Here is a 24,389-nt window from a genome sequence, read left to right as displayed (position 1 = left end):
GGGCTCAAACTCATGACACCTGAAATCAAGAGTTGCATGCTCTTCCAACTGAGCTAGTCAGGTGCTCCTGAAGGAATGCTCTTTAAAAGGAGAAGTTGGGGCGCCTGGGTGGCTCAGTCGGTTAAGTGTCCGACTTCAGCTCACGTCATGATCTCACAGTCTGTGAGTTTGAGCCCCGTGTCGGGCTCTGTGCTGACAGCTCAGAGCCTGGAGCCTGCTGTGGATTCTGTGTCTCCCTCTCTCTCTGCCCCTCCCCTGCTCATTCTCTGTCTCAAAAATAAATAAAAAACATAAAAAAATAAATAAAAAATAAAAAAAATAAAAGGAGAAGTTGCATAGTTTTAAAAGACATATTAATTTGTATAAAATAACTTGCTCTGCTATAGACCACCATTAAAAACCACAGTGTTTTCTTTTGGTACTTAAATGACATTTTTGGAGTAAAAATTATCACTAGAGTAATACATGACTCCAACAACAACAAAAAAGGATTTTATTGTATTAAAGAGAATACTGTATTAATTTGCCAAAGTTTTGTAACTTAGGAAAGGTATTACTACCTTCCTTGGATTTGTACTTTATGTTTTATGACTTAGTATACTATACTGTGGGCAACATCAGAGATGTTCATTAATGAAAATAATCATTACTATTGGGGGAAAAACTAAGAAATTCAAATACTTTCATTACTTTTGCATTACATTTCATTTTCATTACTTTCATTAAAAAATTGTTAAAAAACACACTTTAATAACTACAGGAATGTTAGGATTATAGATACAGCTTATTACAAAGAGGAAGAAGAATCCGGTACAAAAGGATACTCCTCAACCAGATATTCCTGTTTATCTTCAAGAATGTCTGTAACTTTTAAAACCAAACAGGGGAAGGTGGAGAAGGACATGTAGAACTTTCCGTGGCTTGGCTCTTCCTCACACCATGGGGAAAAGCCTGGCAGCACCTCAGCCCAACGTCAGGACAGCACATGCTCCAGAATGCCCTGTCTGACCAGCTGCTCACACTTCCACCTAGGTAAGAAGTGCTGAGAGGAATCGGGGTGTGGGGGCGGGGGGGGGGAGAGGAGAGAAAAGAAACGATTGGAAAAGAACTTAAAATTACATTCTGCATCATTAAAAAGCAGCAATTTGATTACATATTTTTCAAACAGCTAAGTAGTTAAAAGTTAAACAAGTATATTTGCTACTTTCATCAACTGAAAATTGATGCCACTTAGAACCACACTGAATTCTGATTTTTATAAACAAATTCATAGTTTGCTTAAGTTCAATTTAACTGAAGAATTCTGCATTCCAGTATGAATTTTGCTTAGTGTTTGCATTTTGGGATTTATGCACAGAAAATCCAGGGGTGAGATTCTGTGGCAGTGGATTACAAATGTGACAGTTCATTAATAAGACCAGGGAAAGGAGCATCTTCCCCATTAAGCTTTCTCTAGTATTGAGTCAGAACATTTATTCTTCTAGTAACAATAGTGGCAACTTTCCTCCTATATTGTACAAGGATTAAAAGTATCTGTAACCGGGGCGCCTGGGTGGCGCAGTCGGTTGGGCGTCCGACTTCAGCCAGGTCACGATCTCGCGGTCCGTGAGTTCGAGCCCCGCGTCGGGCTCTGGGCTGATGGCTCAGAGCCTGGAGCCTGTTTCCGAGTCTGTGTCTCCCTCTCTCTCTGACCCTCCCCCGTTCATGCTCTGTCTCTCTCTGTCCCAAAAATAAATAAACGTTGAAAAAAAAAATTTTTTTAATAAAAAAAAAAAAAATAAAAGTATCTGTAACCTACAACATGGGTGCTGTTCACACACTGCTTGTGACACTGGTATCCAGCTAATGCTTGCCCTCTGTGTCCTCCTAAGAAACCACTCTCCTTCTGAGGCAGAAAGGAGCCTTCCTGTCTGACTCCCTCAAAGCACAGAGACTTAAAACGAAATGTTTACTGAAGTCTGGGCTGAGGAGGTGCAAGAAGCAAGGCAGGAAAACTTTCCAAGCTCCAAAGCTTTGGCAGGTGACCAAAGAAACCTCAAAGAAAAGACAGACATACTTGGGTAAAAACTACAAATGCTACGTCAGAAAAGTATGAGCAAATACTCTTAGAAAGTAACTGCAAGGGCACCTGGGTGTCTGACTCTGGATTTCAGCTCAGGTCATGATCTCACAGTTTACGGGATCAAGCCCCACTCTGAACTGACAGCATGAGCCTGCTTGGGATCCTCTCTCTCTGCCCCTCCACTGCTCACAAGCATGTATGTGTGCCCTCTCTCTCAAAATAAAGAAATAAAAAAGTAACTGCAGCAGGAGAAACTGTCAAAATTATTCCAGGATGCGCAATGTAGCTCAGTGGCCCTGTGCACCTCACCAGTTCACAGGCCCATTCATTATGAGGCCTGTGACTAAACAAATCCCTCCTGACCAGCCAGGAAGACTCATGGGCTAAAGACACACTGCTGTCTAAACTGTTAAATGAGGTTTTAAAATGCCTTGAGAACATAAAATGTAAAAAAAGGGGGGGAAAAATTGAGTTGTTTGTTTAAGTTATTCTAATGCCTACTTAAAAGGGGGAGGAGGTTCTGATTTCTGAACAAACAGAAAATGCTTGCCATATACACAAGTATAAAGAAATGTATGCTGGGGCGCCTGAATGGCTCAGTCAGTTGAGTGTCTGACTTGATTCCGACTCAGGTCATGATCTCAGGGTGGTGAGATCTAGCCCAGAGTTGGGCTCTGTGCTGAGTGTGGAGCCTGTTTAATATTCTCTCATTCTCCCTCTCCTCCTTTCCCGAGTGCACTCTCTGTCCAAAAAAAAAAAAAAAAAAAAAAAGTATGGCAAAAAAATGTTTCCCCTATTAATAAATGATCTACACCAGGTTCTACAGAAAACTGTAGAAAACTGGTTTTAGATGTGGTCAGACATTTTAAAAATCCCTTTAATATCAATTATACTAGATAAATAATAGTAGGTAAAAAAACATATACAACTGTTTTCCATTTTTATGCCTGAGGGTAGGGCAATACTGAGAGACAAGTCAAAACCATCTCAATGGAAAGGCTTCTGCATGGTCCACACAGAGAGTGACAATTGTTTAGTGGGGAGCAGGAAGAGGGATTCAGCTGGTTTCCAACTGCCCGAGGCCCACCTGGGCACTCCAGTGAAAAATCACCGTCTCAGCACACTAGGTGGGGAGATCAGCCACAGAGCTTGAGAAAGAAATTCAAACACAGGACGGTGCTGGAGATGCAGTTTTCTCCTGTCTTGCTTTATGAGGATAGCTTTGCTCTTGTGAATCAGAGCTTCCTGCTGGGTCCTACAGAAGGACAGATTTTTATGAGAGCATTTCTTTAGCATCTGCTTTCTATTCATTATTATCCTACTTCGAAGAGGATACTTGGGAAGGAAATTTTTGCCTTACCAACCAAAGATTTTAGGGTCCCCTGAAAATGTGTCTTTAAAATGTTAAAACTTTGGGGCGCCTGGGTGGCTCAGTCGGTTGAAAGTCCAACTTCGGCTCAGGTCATGATCTCACAAATCATGAGTTCGAGCCGCACATCGGGCTCTGTGCTGACAGCTCAGAGCCTGGAGCCTGCTTTGGATTCTGTGTCTCACTCTCTCTGCCCCTCCCCTGCTCATGCTCTGTCTCTCTCTCTCTCTCTCTCTCTCTCTCAAAAATAATTAAACATTAAAAAAATTTTTTTTATTTTTTAGGAAATAAAAGATCCAAGAGTACTATTAAATAATTCACCCTAAGGGAACCACATAACCTCAGCATTACTTTGCTCCAGGGCATAAACAAGACATCAATGACTTAAGGGCTTTAGATACTAATTGGCTGAAAACAAAATGGGAAGGAAAGAAAGAGTGGTTTTTATTAGGTCATTTTTTGTCCTACACTAATGTGACTACAAACAATTAAGACAGGATAAAAATAAATCTAGCTAATGTGAATGTATATGAAGCAAAAATTCATCTAATGTGAACTTGATGATTTCTAAGAAAACAATATATTGAGATTCACAATTTCAGTCTTTCTCTATTAAACTATTAGGTTTATATGTTAAATACTTAGAAATTTTTGATCCGTATACTCTTTGCTTGTTAAAGAACTAGGATTTAAAGGGTGATGTACAAGATGAAAGTGAGTGCTTACCACCTTTTTAATAAATTCAAAGAAAGTAGCTAAATCCAACAATTTAACAGGCCCTTAACTAGAACAAGCCCGCTTACCCAGAATAAGGCCCATTGTGATAATTTCCCAGGAATATGCTTAGTGTTATACACGCGATAATATAATAAATTAACTTTTTCTTAGTAATATGCAACATTTGCTTCAAGTCTTTATATTCAGAAAACGGCCAAAACAGGGTATCTTATACTAAGCATAATGCTTATGATACAAATGATCATCACAAGGTAACATTTATTTTGCTACTGATTCTAACATTTCCATCACTGAACACTCTTATAAGATTTAAAGTATCTCAAGATGAGAAGTACCTGGCTATTTTTTTTTAATAGGACTGAAGTACCATCATCAACTTCAAATTCTCCATAGTCTTTTAGACACCGCACCTGAAAAGAAAAACTGATGTTTTATCGAAATTATTTTTAACATGTAGTAACCATAAAGTCACTTTCTGTTTGTTTCTTCTCTGTGTACATGGGCCTAGCATTCCATACTGTGGTCCTCTAGAGATGCCAAATGTCCTGTTTGAATGGGGAGGAAGAAGAATGGCAGATCTCCAAATGCATGTGTATGTCTGTGCTGCCACCAAGAAAACCCAGGGAGCTGCAGAGGGAAGACAACATCATGTATTGTGTTCCCTCTGCAAATCCTGAAAAATCAAAGTATGTATCTACAAAGAAAAGAAAATGTTTTAGATGGACTCCAACTTGCCTCTTATAGGTTCTTCCAAAAATATAACAATATCTGAGAATAGGACATAGGTAAGTCTCCAAAATGTTTTAAAGAGATTCTTCCAATCTCCTTCAATATGCAGATTCTTTCCCAGGAATAGGTAGAAGTACACCATGAAAGAACAGATGCAGAATCACATCCTAAGTATCAGGAGAGACTCTTGGTCAGAAGGTGGGAGGGTAAAGAAGCCTTTTGAAAACCATGTGTGCAACTGCCAAGATCACCAACTGACTCCAATTCTCAGTGTTGCAACAGGACACCAGGACCAGTTTTCCTCTCCCATGAGCACTCAGGACTGGAGTTTGTGCTCCTGAGTTCTCACATTGCTATGAATGAAGCCAACCCTAGCAGCAAGTTCCAGTCTTCTACTTTTCCAGCATAATTTCATGCCCTGATTCCTCTGGAATCTTACCATGACTCCCAAAGGTATTTTACTTAGTTCAAGAAATACTATTTAAGAAAAATCCCTACCACCACTACCACCTTTTTGCTTCTTTAGACTTTTATTATGGAAAATCTCGAACATATTCAAAAGTAAAAATACTAATACAATGAAACTCCATCAACTGGCATCAACAATTATCAAGATGTGGCCAAACTTATTCCCTCACCTACTTCTGGATTATTTTGAAGCAAATCCTGGATACCATTTCATCTATAAATATTTTAGTATCTATTTCTACAAAATAAGATTGTTTTTATTTGTGTATTTATAATTTGTTAGAGGTTTATTAATTTTATCTTGTTCACAAAGAATTAGCTTTTGGTTTCACTGCAAAATTTTTCACTTTTTATTTTAATTCCAGTTAGTTAACATACAGTGTTGTATTAGTTTCAGGTATAAGATTCTTTTTAAAAAGCATAATCTCAATACTGTTATCACATCTTATTAATTTTTTAAGAAAATGTTTATTTATTTTGAGAGAATGAAAAGCTCAGACACACATGTGCATGCATGCAAGTGGGGGAGGGGCAGAGAGAGAGGGAGAGAGAGAATTCTAAGCAGGATCCACCCCACAAAGAGTGAGATCATGACCTCAGCCAAGATCAAAGAGTCAGATGGTTAACGAACTGATCCACCTAGGTGCTCATTAATAATTTTCATCTCATGAACTACCCAGTTAGTACCCAAATTTCCCCATTTGTCTCATGAATTTTTTTAAAGCTGCCATGTTCAAATCAGAATCCAACAAAAGCTACACATTACATGTTTCTAACAAGTCTCCATATCTTTTAATCTATAGTTACTCCCCTTTTCCTTCCTTCCCTTGGCAATTTATTTGTTAAAGTAACTGGGTAGTTTGTTTAGTAGTTTCCCAAAAGCTAGATTTTGTTGTGGATCTTTGTGGGGTCACTTAACATGTTCCTCTATCCCTGAATTTCCTCTAAACTGGAAGTTAGGTCTAGAGGCTGGATCAGATCAGGTTTGATTTTTCTGGCAAATGATGTTATTAAGCTCTTCTTCTAAGACCTCATGAAGCACAAAACATCTGGTTGTTCCTTTCTGGATGTTAGGATTGATCAGCAGGTGTAGGTATTACCTGTATTCATCCATATTCATCATTATCATCTCTACTAACTTCCACCTACCAGTTTTAGAAGCTATTTGCCTCCACACATTAAGGCTACAAAATGGCATTAATGTAGTTCTTTTATTTCTGCTGCATTTATTAGCCAGAATTCTTCCATGAAGAAGAAATTCCCCAGGGCACCTGGCTGACTCAGTCAGTAGAGCATGCAACTCTTGATCTTGGGGTTGTAAGTTTGAGCTCCATGTTAGGTGCAGAGATTATTTTTTTAATTTTTTCAATTTATAAATGTTTATTTTTGAGAGAGAGACAGCATGAGCAGGGGAGGGGCAGAGAGAGAGGGAAACACAGAATCCGAAGCAGACTCCAGGCTCTGAGCTGTAAGCTCAGAGACCAACGCGGGGCTCGAACTCACAAACCATGAGATCATGATCTGAGCTGAAGTTGGACACTTAACCAACTGAGCCACCCAGGCACTCCGGGTGTAGAGATTACTTAAAAAATAAACAGAAAGAAAGAAAGGAAAGAAAGGAAAGAAAGGAAGGAAAGGAAGGAAAGGAAAGAAAGAAAAAGAAAGCAAGCAAGGAAGGAAGAAAGAAAAAGAAAAGAAAAGGAAAAGAAAAAAAAAAGAAAGAAAAGGAAGAAAAGAATTTCCCTTGTAAACAATTTGGCTATTTGGCTACCTTGAGACAGAACTCAGGGTACAGTAAAGGCTGATAGAGATGGTTGATCCCATTCTTTTATTTAGCACTTTTCTTTTTTTCTTTTTTAATATTTACTTATTTTTGAAAGAAAGAAACAGAGAACGAGGGGCAGAGAGAGAGGGAGACACAGAATCTGAAGCAGGCTCCAGGCTCCGAGTTGTCAGCATAGAGCCCGATGTGGGGCTCAAACCCACAAACAGAGAGATCATGACTTTAGCCAAAGTCAGATGCTTAACCAACTGAGCCACCCAGATGCCCCTATTTACCACTTTTCAAAATGACTTGCACCCCTCATATTCTCTAAGGGGAACCAAAAAGATTTTATTTTTTTTAACTGTTGTTATTGTTATTTGATACCATTATGCATTCATGCTTCTCACATAACTGATGTGATGCAATTCACTGAAGTTAATCATTTTGAGGCTCAGATTATTCCTTCTTTGTCCAATGAGAGATCCTTCAAATCAGCTCCCATGGTTTTAGCACTCCCCTTGCAGTCCTTGATACACTCTGCTTTCTACAAAGACAAGGAATTCCATATGCAGCTTGTGCTTTTACTTAAGACCCTGGAATCAGCCTTTCCCACCTTCCTCCCCCTTGCCCCCACCACCATTAAATCTGGTTTCCTTTATGGCATTTGGACTCCAGAATTTGGATGTTCACGGCACTGGGTTGGTTGTTGTCCTTAGGTCTTTCCAGTGAACTAAGAAACATTTTTTTAAAAAGAGACATAATTCCCTATGAGTCCATGCTGATATTTTGAACTGCAGTTTGGGAATACAAAATTTTCACTTAATTTTTTCATTTTAATATTTGAATCTATTTTTTCTTATTTTGAAAATCTTCTCTTTGACCTCAGCTGCAGCAATTTCTTGCTTGACACGTCACCGAAGTCAAGGGTAATAAAGCAAAATGAACTACTGGGATCACATCAAGATAAAAAGCTTCTGAACTGCAAAGGAAACAATCAACAAAACTAAAAGACAATCAACAGAATGGGAGAAGGTATTTGCAAATGACATATTGGATAAAGGGTTATTATCCAAAATCTATAAACAACTTAACCAAACTCAACACGTGAAAAACAAATGATCCAGTGAAGAAATGGGCAGAAGACATGAATAGACACTTTTCCAAAGAAGATATCCAGATGGCTAACAGACACATGAAAAGATGCTCAACATCACCCATTATCAGGGAAATACAAATCAAAACCACAGAGATACCACCTCACACCGGTCAGAGTGGCTAAAATTAACAACTCAGGAAACAACAGATGCTGGTGAGGATGTGGAGAAACGGGAACCCTCTTGCACTGTTGGTGGGAATGCAAACTGGTGCAGCCACTCTGGAAAACAGTCTGGAGGTTCCTCAAAAAATTTAAAATAGAACTACACCATGACCCAGCAATAGCACTACTAGGAATTTATCCAAAGGATACAGGAGTGCTGATCCATAGGGGCACATGTACCCCAATGTTTACAGCAGTGCTGTCAACAATAGTCAAATTATGGAAAGAGCCCAAATATCTATCAATTGATGAATGGATAAAGAAGATGTGGTTTATATATATAATGGACTACTACTTGACAATGAGAAAGAATGAAATCCTGCCATCTGCAACAATGTGAATGGAACTAGAGGGTACTATGCTAAGTGAAATAAGTCAGTCAGAGAAAGACGGATACCATATGTTTTCACTCACATGTGGAACTTGAGAAACTTACCAGAAGACTATGGGAGCAGGGAAGGGGGAAAAATAGTTTCAGAGAGGGAGGCAAACCATAAGAGATTCTTAAATACAGAGAACAAACTGAGAGTTGAGGGAGGGGGTGGGGGAGAGGGGAAAATGGGTGATGGGCATTGAGGAGGCCATGAGTTGGGACGAGCACTGGGTGTTGTATGTAAGTGATGAATAATGGGAATCTACCCCCAAAACCAAGAGCATACTACGTACACTGTATGTTAGTTAACTTGACAATAAATTACATTAAACATCAAATCAAATCAAATCAAATCAAATCAGAAAAGAAAAGAAAAAAGGAAAAAGAAAATCTTGGCTACTGGTGACATTACTTTTTTGCTTGATTTGTCAATATATAAAATGTTTCAAAAGAACAGTAATGACATTACTAACAATATGATTACTATACTAAAAACAGTTTAAAATTTCTTTGCAATTCTTTTCATTTTTTAAAAAAAATTTAAAAAATTTTTATTTTAGAGAGAGAGAGAGAGAGAACGAGCAGGGGAGGGGCAGAGAGAGGAGACACAGGATTCAAAGCAGATTCTAGGCTCTGAGCTGTCAGCACAGAGCCTGATGTGGGGCTCGAACCCACGAACCACGAGATCATGACCTGAGCTGAAGTTGGACACTTAACCGACTGAGCCACCCAGGCACCCCCATTTTTTAAATAATGTTAAAAAAATTTTTTTTTAAATGTTCTTTTCATCTTTTTTTAAGTTATTTATTTTTGAGAGAGAAAATGCACATGCACTCACATGTGCCATGCAGCAAAGGGGCAGAGAGAGAGGGAGACAGAGAATCAGAAGCAGGCTCTGTGCTATCAGTACAGAACCCAATGCAGAGCTCAAACTTGTGTACTGTGAGATCATGACCTGAGCCAAAGTCCAAAACTTAACTGACTGAGCCACCCAGGCACCCCTGTAATTCTTTTCATCCTCAGAACACATCCATTGGGGGCGTGGGTGCCTAGGTGACTGAGTCAATTGGTTAAGCGTTTGACTCTTGATTCTGGCTCAGGTCATGATCTCATGGTTTATGAGATAGAGCCCTGCATCGGGTTCTGTGCTGGCAACATGGAGCCTGCTTAAGACTCTCTCTCAAAATAAATAAATAAGCTTAAAAAAAAAAAAAACTAAAACAATTCCTCTTTGACTAATCTACCAACTTGAAACACAGGTTCATTTGTTTTGTTCTGCTTTCAAAATCTGTAGGTTGGTTTTCTACTTTCATTTTTTAATATGTAAAATATATACATGTTTCCAAAGTTAACACTGTGAAAACAGGTATGTTCAGAAAATTTTCAAAAAAAGAAAAGAAAAGAAAAGACAATTTCCACTATTCTATCCTATTCCCGCCATCCCCCTACAGGTAACATTTTTGGTTTGGATGTATGTTTCCTTTCTGTTTCAAGTTAAGTTAATAAACATTCATACATACCCCTCATTTTAGATAAAAGTCAGCACAATTTATTCATTAAAGAAAAACCCATTTTAAAAGGTATTCTTACTTCTATATATAGGCTTTTCGGAGGTTTCATATCTTGTGTGATGTCCAAACCTCCATCTCCTCCCAGTGACCTCATATAAGTAGCAAGGGACTTTTTATAATGATTAAACCACTCCATCTGCAAACACAGAGATGATCATTTGACAAAATTAGAAGAAAGAAACTTGCAAAAACTGTATACTCATCCTTTTATAAATAGCACATTTCCCCACATGGATCATTACTGACCATTCATTCATTTAAACTACAAGTATTGCTTGCTGTGAACCAGGCCCTGTTCTGGGTATTTAGGATGGATCATTTACCAAGTGAACAAAAATCTCCATTCTCACAGAATTTATATGCCAGCATACTTAAACACAGACCAGAAGCAGAACCATGAAAAATATACCATTTCAGAATTATGATCTCTCCAAATTGTATTGATGGTTTTTCTGAAAACCATAAAACCCTGCTGACAAAAACACCCAAGTATTTATCACTGATGAGTGGATAAGGTATGTATATCTGTACAATGGATTATTATTTAGCCACACATCAGAATAGAGTTCTGATAATGTCAGTAACATAGATAATCTTAAAAACATGCTAACTGAAAGGCACAAAAGGCCACATATTACATAATTCCACCTATATGAAAAACCCATAGTAGGCAAATCTATAAAGAGAGAAAGTAGATTAGTAATCTCCAGGGGCTGGGAAGAGAGGAGAAAACATGAAATAACTGATAATGGATACACAGTTTCTTTTGGGGGTGATGAAAATGTCTTGGAATAAGGTGTTGGTAGTAGATGCACAACTCTGAATATACCAAAAAACACTGAATTGTATACTTTAAAAGAGTAAATTTTATGCATGTAAATTTTGCCTTAGTAAATCTGTTAATTTTTTTCATTGTTGAAACATATTACAGACCTAAATATATGGAGGGATTACCACATTCACAATTCAGTATTATAATATCAACTCATCTATGTATTCAATTCAATCTCAATCAAAATCTCATTTAAGGGGGATTCTGGGAAGATGGCGGCGTAGGAGGACGCTGGGCTCACCGCGCGTCCTGCTGATCACTTAGATTCCACCTACACCTGCCTAAATAACCCAGAAAACCGCCAGAGGATTAGCAGAACAGAGTCACCAGACCCAAGTGCAGACGAGAGGCCCACGGAAGAGGGTAGGAAGGGCGGCGAGGCGGTGCGCGCTCCACGGACTGGCGGGAGGGAGCCGGGCGGAGGGGCGGCTCGCCAGCCAAGCAGAGCCCCCGAGTCCGGCTTGCAAAAGCGGAGGGGCCTGACGGACTGTGTTCCGACAGCAAGCGCGACTTAGCGTCTGGGAGGTCATAAGTTAACAGCTCTGCCCGGAAAGCGGGAAGGCTGGAGGACAAAGGGAGGGTGAGCTGCGGAGCCCCCGGACGACAGAGCTCAGTTTGGCGGGGAACAAAGGCGCTCGCCAGCGCCATCTCCCCCGCCCATCCCCCAGCCCAAATCCCAAAGGGAACCGGTTCCGGCCAGGGAAATTGCTCGCTCCGCGCAAACACCCAACTCTGTGCTTCTGCGGAGCCAAACCTCCGGCAGCGGATCTGACTCCCTCCGGCTGCCACAGGGCCCCTCCTGAAGTGGATCACCTAAGGAGAAGCGAGCTAAGCCTGCCCCCCCTGCCGCCGTGCACCTTGCCTACCCACCCCAGCTAATACGCCAGATCCCCAGCACCACAAGCCTGGCAGTGTGCAAGTAACCCAGACAGGCCACGCCACCCCACAGTGAATCCCGCCCCTAGGAGAGGGGAAGAGAAGGCACACACCAGTCTGACTGTGGCCCCAGCGGTGGGCTGGGGGCAGACATCAGGTCGGACTGCGGCCCCACCCACCAACTCCAGTTATACACCACAGCACAGGGGAAGTGCCCTGCAGGCCCTCACCACACCAGGGACTATCCAAAATGACCAAGCGGAAGAATTCCCCTCAGAAGAATCTCCAGGAAATAACAACAGCTAATGAGCTGATCAAAAAGGATTTAAATAATATAACAGAAAGTGAATTTAGAATAATAGTCATAAAATTAATCGCTGGGCTGGAAAACAGCATACAGGACAGCAGAGAATCTCTTGCTACAGAGATCAAGGGACTAAGGAACAGTCACGAGGAGCTGAAAAACGCTTTAAATGAAATGCAAAACAAAATGCAAACCACCACGACTCGGATAGAAGAGGCAGAGGAGAGAATAGGTGAACTAGAAGATAAAGTTATGGAAAAAGAGGAAGCTGAGAAAAAGAGAGATAAAAAAATCCAGGAGTATGAGGGGAAAATTAGAGAACTAAGTGATACACTAAAAAGAAATAATATACGCATAATTGGTATCCCAGAGGAGGAAGAGAGAGGGAAAGGTGCTGAAGGGGTACTTGAAGAAATAATAGCTGAGAACTTCCCTGAACTGGGGAAGGAAAAAGGCATTGAAATCCAAGAGGCACAGAGAACTCCCTTCAGACGTAACTTGAATCGATCTTCTGCACGACATATCATAGTGAAACTGGCAAAATACAAGGATAAAGAGAAAATTCTGAAAGCAGCAAGGGGTAAACGTGCCCTCACATATAAAGGGAGACCTATAAGACTCGTGACTGATCTCTCTTTTGAAACTTGGCAGGCCAGAAAGAATTGGCACGAGATTTTCAGGGTGCTAGACAGTAAAAATATGCAGCCGAGAATCCTTTATCCAGCAAGTCTGTCATTTAGAATAGAAGGAGATGGGGCGCCTGGGTGGCGCAGTCGGTTAAGCGTCCGACTTCAGCCAGGTCACGATCTCGCGGTCCGTGAGTTCGAGCCCCGCGTTGGGCTCTGGGCTGATGGCTCAGAGCCTGGAGCCTGTTTCCGATTCTGTGTCTCCCTCTCTCTCTGCTCCTCCCCCGTTCATGCTCTGTCTCTCTCTGTCCCAAAAATAAATAAACGTTGAAAAAAAAAAATTTTAGACTAGAAGGAGAGATAAAGATCTTCCCAAACAAACAAAAACTGAAGGAATTTGTCACCACTAAACCAGCCCTACAAGAGATCCTAAGGGGGACCCTGTGAGACAAAGTACCAGAGACATCACTACAAGCATAAAACATACAGACATCACAATGATTCTAAACCCGTATCTTTCTATAATAACACTGAATGTAAATGGATTAAATGCGCCAACCAAAAGACATAGGGTATCAGAATGGATAAAAAAACAAGACCCATCTATTTGCTGTCTACAAGAGACTCATTTTAGACCTGAGGACACCTTTAGATTCAGAGTGAGGGGATGGAGAACTATTTATCATGCTACTGGAAGCCAGAAGAAAGCTGGAGTAGCCATACTTATATCAGACAAACTAGACTTTAAATTAAAGGCTGTAACAAGAGATGAAGAAGGACATTATATAATAGTTACAGGGTCTATCCATCAGGAAGAGCTAACAATTATAAATGTCTATGCGCCGAATACCGGAGCCCCCAAATATATAAAACAATTACTCATAAACAGAAGCAACCTTATTGATAACAATGTGGTAATTGCTGGGGACTTTAACACCCCACTTACAGAAATGGATAGATCATCTAGACACACGGTCAATAAAGAAACAAGGGCCCTGAATGAGACACTGGATCAGATGGACTTGACAGATATATTTAGAACTCTGCATCCCAAAGCAACAGAATATACTTTCTTCTCGAGTGCACATGGAACATTCTCCAAGATAGATCATATACTGGGTCACAAAACAGCCCTTCATAAGTTTACAAGAATTGAAATCATACCATGCATACTTTCAGACCACAATGCTATGAAGCTTGAAATCAACCACAGGAAAAAGTCTGGAAAACCTCCAAAAGCATGGAGGTTAAAGAACACCCTACTAACGAACGAATGGGTCAACCAGGCAATTAGAGAAGAAATCAAAAAATATATGGAAACAAACGAAAATGAAAATACAACAATCCAAACGCTTTGGGACGCAGCGAAGGCAGTCCTGAGAGGAAAATACATTGCAATCCAGGCCTATCTCAAGAAACAAGAAAAATCCCAAATACAAAATCTAACAGCACACCTAAAGGAAATAGAAGCAGAACAGCAAAGGCAGCCTAAACCCAGCAGAAGAAGAGAAATAATAAAGATCAGAGCAGAAATAAACAATATAGAATCTAAAAAAACTGTAGAGCAGATCAACGAAACCAAGAGTTGGTTTTTTGAAAAAATAAACAAAATTGACAAACCGCTAGCCAGGCTTCTCAAAAAGAAAAGGGAGATGACCCAAATAGATAAAATCATGAATGAAAATGGAATTATTACAACCAATCCCTCAGAGATACAAACAATTATCAGGGAATACTATGAAAAATTATATGCCAACAAATTGGACAACCTGGAAGAAATGGACAAATTCCTGAACACCCACACTCTTCCAAAACTCAATCAGGAGGAAATAGAAAGCTTGAACAGACCCATAACCAGCGAAGAAATTGAATCGGTTATCAAAAATCTCCCAACAAATAAGAGTCCAGGACCAGATGGCTTCCCAGGGGAGTTCTACCAGACGTTTAAAGCAGAGATAATACCTATCCTTCTCAAGCTATTCCAAGAAATAGAAAGGGAAGGAAAACTTCCAGACTCGTTCTATGAAGCCAGTATTACTTTGATTCCTAAACCAGACAGAGACCCAGTAAAAAAAGAGAACTACAGGCCAATATCCCTGATGAATATGGATGCAAAAATTCTCAATAAGATACTAGCAAATCGAATTCAACAGCATATAAAAAGAATTATTCACCATGATCAAGTGGGATTCATTCCTGGGATGCAGGGCTGGTTCAACATTCGCAAATCAATCAACGTGATACATCACATTAACAAAAAAAAAGAGAAGAACCATATGATCCTGTCAATCGATGCAGAAAAGGCCTTTGACAAAATCCAGCACCCTTTCTTAATAAAAACCCTTGAGAAAGTCGGGATAGAAGGAACATACTTAAAGATCATAAAAGGCATTTATGAAAAGCCCACAGCTAACATCATCCTCAACGGGGAAAAACTGAGAGCTTTTTCCCTGAGATCAGGAACACGACAGGGATGCCCACTCTCACCGTTGTTGTTTAACATAGTGCTGGAAGTGCTAGCATCAGCAATCAGACAACAAAAGGAAATCAAAGGCATCCAAATTGGCAAAGATGAAGTCAAGCTTTCGCTTTTTGCAGATGACATGATATTATACATGGAAAATCCGATAGACTCCACCAAAAGTCTGCTAGAACTGATACATGAATTCAGCAAAGTTGCAGGATACAAAATCAATGTACAGAAATCAGTTGCATTCTTATACACTAACAATGAAGCAACAGAAAGACAAATAAAGAAACTGATCCCATTCACAATTGCACCAAGAAGCATAAAATACCTAGGAATAAATCTAACCAAAGATGTAAAGGATCTGTATACTGAAAACTATAGAAAGCTTATGAAGGTAATTGAAGAAGATTTAAAGAAATGGAAAGACATTCCCTGCTCATGGATTGGAAAAATAAATATTGTCAAAATGTCAATACTACCCAAAGCTATCTACACATTCAATGCAATCCCAATCAAAATTGCACCAGCATTCTTCTCGAAACTAGAACAAGCAATTCTAAAATTCATATGGAACCACAAAAGGCCCCGAATAGCCAAAGGAATTTTGAAGAAGAAGACCAAAGCAGGAGGCATCACAATCCCAGACTTTAGCCTCTACTACAAAGCTGTCATCATCAAGACAGCATGGTATTGGCACAAAAACAGACACACAGACCAATGGAATAGAATAGAAACCCCAGAACTAGACCCACAAACGTATGGCCAACTCATCTTTGACAAAGCAGGAAAGAACATCCAATGGAAAAAAGACAGCCTCTTTAACAAATGGTGCTGGGAGAACTGGACAGCAACATGCAGAAGGTTGAAACTAGACCACTTTCTCACACCATTTACAAAAATAAACTCAAAATGGATAAAGGACCTAAATGTGAGCCAGGAAACCATCAAAACCTTAGAGGAGAAAGCAGGAAAAGACCTCTCTGACCTCAGCCGTAGCAATCTCTTACTCGACACATCCCCAAAGGCAAGGGAATTAAAAGCAAAAGTGAATTACTGGGACCTTATGAAGATAAAAAGCTTCTGCACAGCAAAGGAAACAACCAACAAAACTAAAAGGCAACCAACGGAATGGGAAAAGATATTTGCAAATGACCTATCGGACAAAGGGCTAGTATCTAAAATCTATAAAGAGCTCACCAAACTCCACACCCGAAAAACAAATAACCCAGTGAAGAAATGGGCAGAAAACATGAATAGACACTTCTCTAAAGAAGACATCCAGATGGCCAACAGACACATGAAAAGATGTTCAGCGTCGCTCCTCATCAGGAAAATACAAATCAAAACCACACTCAGATATCACCTCACGCCAGTCAGAGTGGCCAAAATGAACAAATCAGGAGACTATAGATGCTGGAGAGGATGTTGAGAAACGGGAACCCTCTTGCCCTGTTGGTGGGAATGCAAATTGGTGCAGCCGCTCTGGAAAGCAGTGTGGAGGTTCCTCAGAAAATTAAAAATAGACCTACCCTATGACCCAGCAATAGCACTGCTAGGAATTTACCCAAGGGATACAGGAGTACTGATGCATAGGGGCACTTGTACCCCAATGTTCATAGCAGCACTCTCAACAATAGCCAAATTATGGAAAGAGCCTAAATGTCCATCAACTGATGAATGGATAAAGAAATTGTGGTATATATACACAATGGAATACTACGTGGCAATGAGAAAAAATGAAATATGGCCTTTTGTAGCAACGTGGATGGAACTGGAGAGTGTGATGCTAAGTGAAATAAGCCATACAGAGAAAGACAGATACCATATGGTTTCACTCTTATGTGGATCCTGACAAACTTAACAGAAGTCCATGGGGGAGGGGAAGGAGAAAAAAACATTAGAGAGGGAGAGCGCCAAAGCATAAGAGACTGTAAAAAACTGAGAACAAACTGAGGGTTGATGGGGGGTGGGAGGGAGGGGAGGGTGGGTGATGGGTATTGAGGAGGGGATGAGCACTGGGTGTTGTATGGAAACCAATTTGTCAATAAATTTCATATAAAAAAAAAAATCTCATTTAAAAAAAAAAATAGAACCTGACAAATTGAGTCTAAAATTTACATGGAAATTCAAAGGGCCCAAAACAGTTGAGACAATTGAAAAAGAAGAACAAGATGGGTATGCTTGCTGAAGACTTATAAAGGTACAATACAGAACTGGCATAAGGACAAATAAATTAAAAGAACACAAGGGAAAGTCTCCTATCCTAAATCCCCAGATATACTGATACTCAATTCATGAAAAAAAGTGGTACCATGCACAGAGCAATGGGGAAAGGAGATCCTCCTTTCCAATTAAATGGTGCTGAATCATCTCAATATCCATATCCAAAATGCAAGCTGACTTTTAACATTATATACAAAAACCAATGCCACTACTGCAGATGTCCTTGTGAAAGGTAAAACAACATAGCTCTTAAGAAACTACACAGAAAAACACCTTCATAACCCTCATTAGAAAGTGTGTGTGTATGTATGTGTGTACACATGCGTGCAACCTCAGGTTCAATAATGCACCTGAATGACTCACAAAGCTCTAGAAAGCACTACACTTACAATCACAATTTTACCATAGCGAGAGGGATAATTATCAGAACCAGCCAAAGGAAGACACACAGAGTGAGGTCTGGGAGGGTACTAGAGGGGCCAAGGGCAGGTCACCCCAAAATGGGCCACTTTGGCATGAAGACTATTTTGAGTTAAAAAGTAGATTCAGGGGTGCCTGGGTGGCTCAGTAGGTTAAGCGTCCAGACTTCAGCTCAGGTCATGATCTCACAGTTCGTGAGTTTAAGCCCGGTGTCGAGCTCTGTACTGACAGCTCAGAGCCTGGAGCCTGTTTCAGGTTTGGTTTCCCTTTCTCTTTGCTCCTCCCCTGTTCATGCTACGTCTCTCTCTCAAAAATAAACATTAAAATTTTTTTTCAAAAAAATAAATAAATAAACCAGTATATTCAGGAAAAGCTCTTTACCTCCCCTACAACTGCCTTAAAAATATTTAGATAGAGGACCTGCTCTAGGAAGAGAGCTACCACCATAGACAACTATATTATGCTATGAACAAGGTATGGTAGACAAGGAAGAACCTAGCAAGGACAGTTTGATGCAAGTCCTCTCTTTGTTTCATTGTTTCTGTGGGCCCAACAAAGATCTGTTTACCAAATATCTGCTCTTTTTCATTCTTCCTAAGGATTACTTACATTCTTTCCCTTTGAAGTCCTAAACCCCTAACTCTTAGGGTGCCTGGTTGGCTCAGCCAGTAGAGCATGTGTCTGTTGATCTGAGTCTTGAGTTCAAGACCCACGCTGGGTATAGACCTTACTTTAAGAAAAAACAAAAACAAAACATGTATACCTCATTTTGCCTCACTATCTTTGGAATTTCCATGTCTGTGTGGATTCCCAGTATGTATGAAGTTAAATTTGATTTTTCTCCTGTGTTAAATTCGACTCTTAGTCTGGCTAGGACCTTGAAAAGAACAGGACATTCTTATTCCCTGACAGTAAGCAAACATGAAGCTCTAGGGTCCTCTCCCTATAGAATCATGACACATCATACTCTTGGCACAATGATGTGTAACAGTACACACAAAGCACTATCGACCAGGGAGGCTCACACAAGCTTTGGTGTCCAGAATTTTTACTGGGGTTTCATCACACACGCACCATTGCTTGAATCACTATCCATGTGACTGAGCGCCATCTCTAACTCCCCTCTCCTCTCTGGAAGTTAGACTGACATTAAGAGATTCAAAGTCTCAAACCAAAGAAGATAGCAGGAACCCCTGAATTTATAGCCATTTAGTCACAAGGGAGGGTGGCCCTGGGAACACCCAAAACCTGTGGCAGGTGTCTGCAGAGGGCAGTCTTAGCCTGTCAAGTTCAGTCTAACTCTACATAGTTAGTGTCAGAAGCTACTGCAAACCTGCTACAGGTAAGTACTACCATCCTCATTTTGTAAATGAGGGAATTCAGGCATAGAGAGAACTCAAGTAACTTGCCCAAGATTAGATAGTGACAAGGACAATGTCTGAACCTAGGTTTACTTGACTCTAGTCCTGTGTCCTTAAATACTGGGCTAGTTTTGTGCCTTAGTGACTGGACAAATGAAGAGTACTCATGTTGACTAGGAAAGGGCATGCGCACATGCACACATACACACTCATCTAAATAATAATGCCAGTTTTTAATCCTACTGATGCATCACTAATAAGTAATATAATGGGACCCTTTACTTTGTCAATAACAGAGGTTTCCACATAGCATTTAGAATTACTCCTAAATTCTTATCACAGTATATACCAAATAAATACAAGCCAAAAATTGCTGAAAACAGATGTTAAACACAAAGAGAAATACTGTAAATACTTTCACAGGACAATGCCAGAACCAGCATTTTCCAGATCAGAAACGTGAACAACAGTGCTAACTTACTTCTTCAGCAGACATGTGAAACCGTAAAGCATTTGGCAAGACGCTGCCATACTCCCACCTGAGTGCTCTGATCCGAAGCAGTCGATCATACCTAGGACAAGAAGAAGGTATGAGACCACATAACTATAAGAAGACACCTTTGGGACAACAGGGATACACAAATATGGACAGGACAGGTGTGGTGAAGGCTTCTTCATTTCTCAATGTTTGAGAACAGTACAGTGGTCATGTGAAAAAAGATCCAAAAAGGACCTTATTTCTTAGAGATGCATACTAAAATATTCAGTAGTAAAAGGCCATGATGTTCTAGATTAATTTAGCACAGACAAATAAAACAAGATGAAGCAAATATGGCAAAATGTTAAAAATTGTTAAACTTAGATGATGGCTCCCTGGAGGTGGGGGAGGTTCATAATATTTTTCATAATATTCTAGTTTTATGAAAACTGCATTTTTCATGATTAAAAAAATAATAATGGAAAAAAGATAAGTATTTAGAATGCTTGCCCAGGAAAAACAAATGTAAGAATTTCCGTTATCCATTCAAAATGGTTAATTAGGAAACCACGTGCAAAATCCTCCATTGTTTCCTGCCACTCCAAGCAAAAACTGAGAAGCTTACAGGTATGCTACAGTACAGCGTCGATTTCTTAACAAGGAACAGTGTCGGAATTTGATGGTTGGTATCAAATCACTTTGTCCACCTGATTTCACTTCATTCCTGGGAAGAACATTTAAAGAAAAGAACATTAAAAAAGAAAAAGAAGAAGAAAAGAATGAATATGTATATTTTAGCTAAGTAAAATTTTCAAAGCCAACTGACAAAGGACTTCCATGTTTGTTTTTGCCCATTTACATAATCAGCAGTTAATGTAACCAAATAGTACCTGCCACCACATCAGAGCTTTTATTATGTTAAAAGATAAAAAAGCCAAAAGCTAACTAATTTACTTAAGATCACGCTATCAGCATTTCATTTAACCATTTGGTATTTTGCATTTTTGCATACTGATTAATCTCAATTGTTTTCAAAAGACATAGTGTTAACTCACCTTTTGGAATTCCTTTATCATGCTAGTATAAGAGACAAACCTAACATCATGGTTTAAGATTATGGTCTTTTATCATGTTTTTATTTTAAAAGGAACTACTCTTCCAAATCCTTGGAATAAAGTGAGCTAAAACGGAGTCAAAATGGTCCTTCTTCACTCATCCCACAAATATTTATTGATCTTCAACTACATGCATGTCCTATACTGCAGTGTTCTTCACACAGAGAGGGAAAAACTTTGGTTTTACCCTATAAAATGTACATCTCCTTAGATATTAGCCAAGTATCACATTTAAAAACCAGATTAATTAATGGGCACAGAGTTTCAGTATTACAGGATGAAGGGTTATGAGGATGGATGGTGCAGATAGCTGTGTAACATTATGCACATATTTAATACTACGGAACTATGCACTAAAATGATTAAGATGACAAATTTATGTTATTTGTATTTTACCGTAAAAAAATAGGAAAAAAAACAAAAATAAAAACAAAACAAGAGGGAAGTATATAATAAACTAAGAGGGAAGTATGTAGCAATCCAGACCTTCCTAAAGAAGGAAAAAAATGCCTCATACACAACCTAACCTCACACCTAAAGGAGATGGAAAAAGAACAACAAATAAAACCCAAAACTAGCAGAAGAGAAATAATAAAGATTAGAGCAGAAATCAATGATATCAAAATAAAAAAGCCAGTAGAACAGATCAATGAAACCAGCAGCTGGTTCTTTGAAAGAATTAACAAAATTGATAAACCCATAGCTAGATTTATTAAAAAGAAAAAGGATTCAAGTAAATCATGAATGAAAGAAGAGAGATGACAACCAACACTGCAGAAATACAATCATTAATAAGAGAATATTATGAACAATTATATGCCAACGAATTGGGCAATCTGGAAAAAACGGGTAAATTCCTAGAAACATATAAACTACCAAAACTGAAAACAGGAAGAAATAGAAAATTTGAACAGACCCATACCCAGTAAAGAAACTGAATCCAACAAACAAGAGTCCAGGGCCGGATGGCTTTCCAGGGGAATTCTACCAAACATTTAATGAAGAGTTAACACCTATTCTCTTGAAACTGTTCCAAAAAATAGAAATGGAAGGAAAACTTCCAAATTCATTCTATGAAGCCAGCATTACACTGATTCCAAAACCAGACAAAGACTCCATTAAAAAGGAGAACTACTGACCAATTTCCCTGATGAACATGGATGCAAAAATTCTCAACAAGATACTAGCAAACTGAATCCAACAATACATTAAAATAATTATTCACCACAATCAAGTGGGGTTTATTCCTGGGGTGCAGGACTGGTTCAAGATCCCCAAAATAATCAACATGGTACAGTACATTAATAAAAGAAAGGATAAGAACCACATGATTCTCTCAATAGGTACAGAAAAAGCATTTCACAAAATACAGCATCGTTCCTTGATAGAAAACCCTCACAAAACCCTCTGTAGGGACAAAGGGATCATGCCTCAAGTTCATAACGGCCATATACAAAAGACCCACAGCTAACATCATTCTCAACGGGGAAAAACAGAGCTTTCCTCCTAAGGTCAGGAACATGACAGGGATGTACACTCTCACCACTGTTGTTCAACAAAGTGTTGGAAGGCCTAGCCTCAGCAATCAGACAACACAAAGAAGAAGTCAAACTTTCAGTCTTCACAGATGACATGATACTGTACGTGGAAAACCTGAAAGACTCCACCAAAAAACTGCTAGAACTGATACACGAATTCAGCAAAGTCTTAGGATATAAAATTAACGTACGAAAATCAGTTGCATTTCTATACACCAATAATGAAGCAGCAGAAAGAGAAATCAAGGAATCAATCTCATTTACAATTGCCCCCAAAACCATAAAATACCTAGGAATAAACCTAACCAAAGAGGTAAAAGATCTGTACACTGAAAATTATAGACAGCTTATGAAAGAAACTGAAGAAGACATAAAGAAATGGAAAAACATTCCATGCTCATGGTTTGGAAGAACAAATATTGTTAAAATGTCAATACTACCCAAAGCAATTTGCATATTCAATGCAATCTCTATCAAAACAACACCAGCATTCTTCACAGAGCTAGTACAAACAATCCTAAAATTTGTATGGAACCAGAAGAGACTTCAAATAGCCAAAGTAATGTTGAAAAAGAAAACCAAAGCTGGACGTTTCACAATTCCGGACGTCAAGCTGTATTACAAAGGTGTAATCATCAAGACAGCATGGCACTGGCACAAAAACAGACACTCGGATCAATGGAATAGAATAGAGAACCCAGAGATGGACCCACAAATGTATGGCTAACTAATCTTCAACAAAGCAGGAAAGACTATCCAGTGGAAAAAAGACAGTCTCTTCAGCAAATGGTGTTGGGAAAACTGGACAGTGACATGCACACAAATGAAGTGGACCACTTTCTTACATCATACACAACAATAAACTCAAAATGATGAAAGATCTAAATGTAAGATAGGAAACCATCAAAATCCTAGAGGAAAAAACAGGCAACAATCTCTTTGACCTTGGGAGCAGGAACTTCTTACTAGACATGTCTCTGGAGACAAGGGAAACAAAAGCAAAAATGACCTATCGGGACCTCATCAAGATGAAAATCTTCTGCACAGCAAAGTAAATAATTAACAAAACTAAAAGGTAACTGACAGAATGGGAGAAGATATTTGCAAATGACATATCAGATAAACGGTTAGTACCCAAAATGTATAAAGAACATATCAAACTAGGGGCGCCTGGGTGGCTCAGTCAGTGAAGCATCTGACTCTCAGTTTCAGCTCAGGTCATGATCTTATGTTTTGTGAGTCGAGCCCTGCATCGGGCTCCAAGCTGACAGTGAGGAGCCTGCTTGGGATTCTCTCTCTCCCTCTCTCTGCCCCTCCCTTGCTCACTCTGTCTCTCTCAAAATGAATAAACATAAAAAAAATTTTTTTTTAATTAAAGAAAAAAATAAAGAACATATCAAATTCAACACCCAAAAAACAAATAACCCAGTGAAGAAATGGGCAGAAGACACAAATAGACACTTTTCCAAAGAAGACATCCAGATGGCAAACAGACACCTGAAAAGATGCTCAGCATCATTCATCATCAGGGAAATGAAAATCAAAACCACAATGAGGTGCCACCTCACACCTGTCAGAATGGCTAAAATGAACAATCAGGAAACAACAGATGCTGGTGAGGATGCAGAGAAATAGGAACACTTTTGCACTGCTGGTGGGAATGCAAACAGGTACAGCCATTCTGGATAACAGCAGGGAGGTTCCTTAAAAAAATTAAAAATAGAACTACCCTACAACCCCACAATTGCACAAT

The 24,389-nt window shown here is 39.4% G+C and overlaps 1 protein-coding gene across 1 annotated transcript in view; it reads right to left on the bottom strand.

Annotated features, from left to right (window-relative positions):
- Positions 1 to 470: 470 nt before the first annotated feature.
- GINS1 (GINS complex subunit 1) overlaps positions 471 to 24,389 on the bottom strand; it is a 29,830-nt gene continuing 5,911 nt past the window's right edge. The window contains exons 3-7 of the mRNA XM_047068604.1: positions 20,609 to 20,707; positions 19,987 to 20,077; positions 10,413 to 10,529; positions 4,505 to 4,579; positions 471 to 1,042 (exon numbers count right to left, since the gene is read on the bottom strand). Of these exons, the coding sequence (XP_046924560.1) occupies positions 974 to 1,042; positions 4,505 to 4,579; positions 10,413 to 10,529; positions 19,987 to 20,077; positions 20,609 to 20,707 (451 nt within the window). The 3' untranslated portion in view covers positions 471 to 973. The remainder of the gene's footprint in view (positions 1,043 to 4,504; positions 4,580 to 10,412; positions 10,530 to 19,986; positions 20,078 to 20,608; positions 20,708 to 24,389) is intronic.

The sequence above is a fragment of the Lynx rufus genome, unplaced genomic scaffold (genome assembly GCF_022079265.1).
Source record: "Lynx rufus isolate CCGP_SWC_20201006 ecotype Redwood Valley unplaced genomic scaffold, mLynRuf1.p SCAF_8, whole genome shotgun sequence".
In the NCBI taxonomy this organism is placed as follows: domain Eukaryota; kingdom Metazoa; phylum Chordata; class Mammalia; order Carnivora; family Felidae; genus Lynx; species Lynx rufus.
Note: the sequence above shows the minus strand (reverse complement) of the source record. Positions and strands in the feature narration are given on the sequence as shown.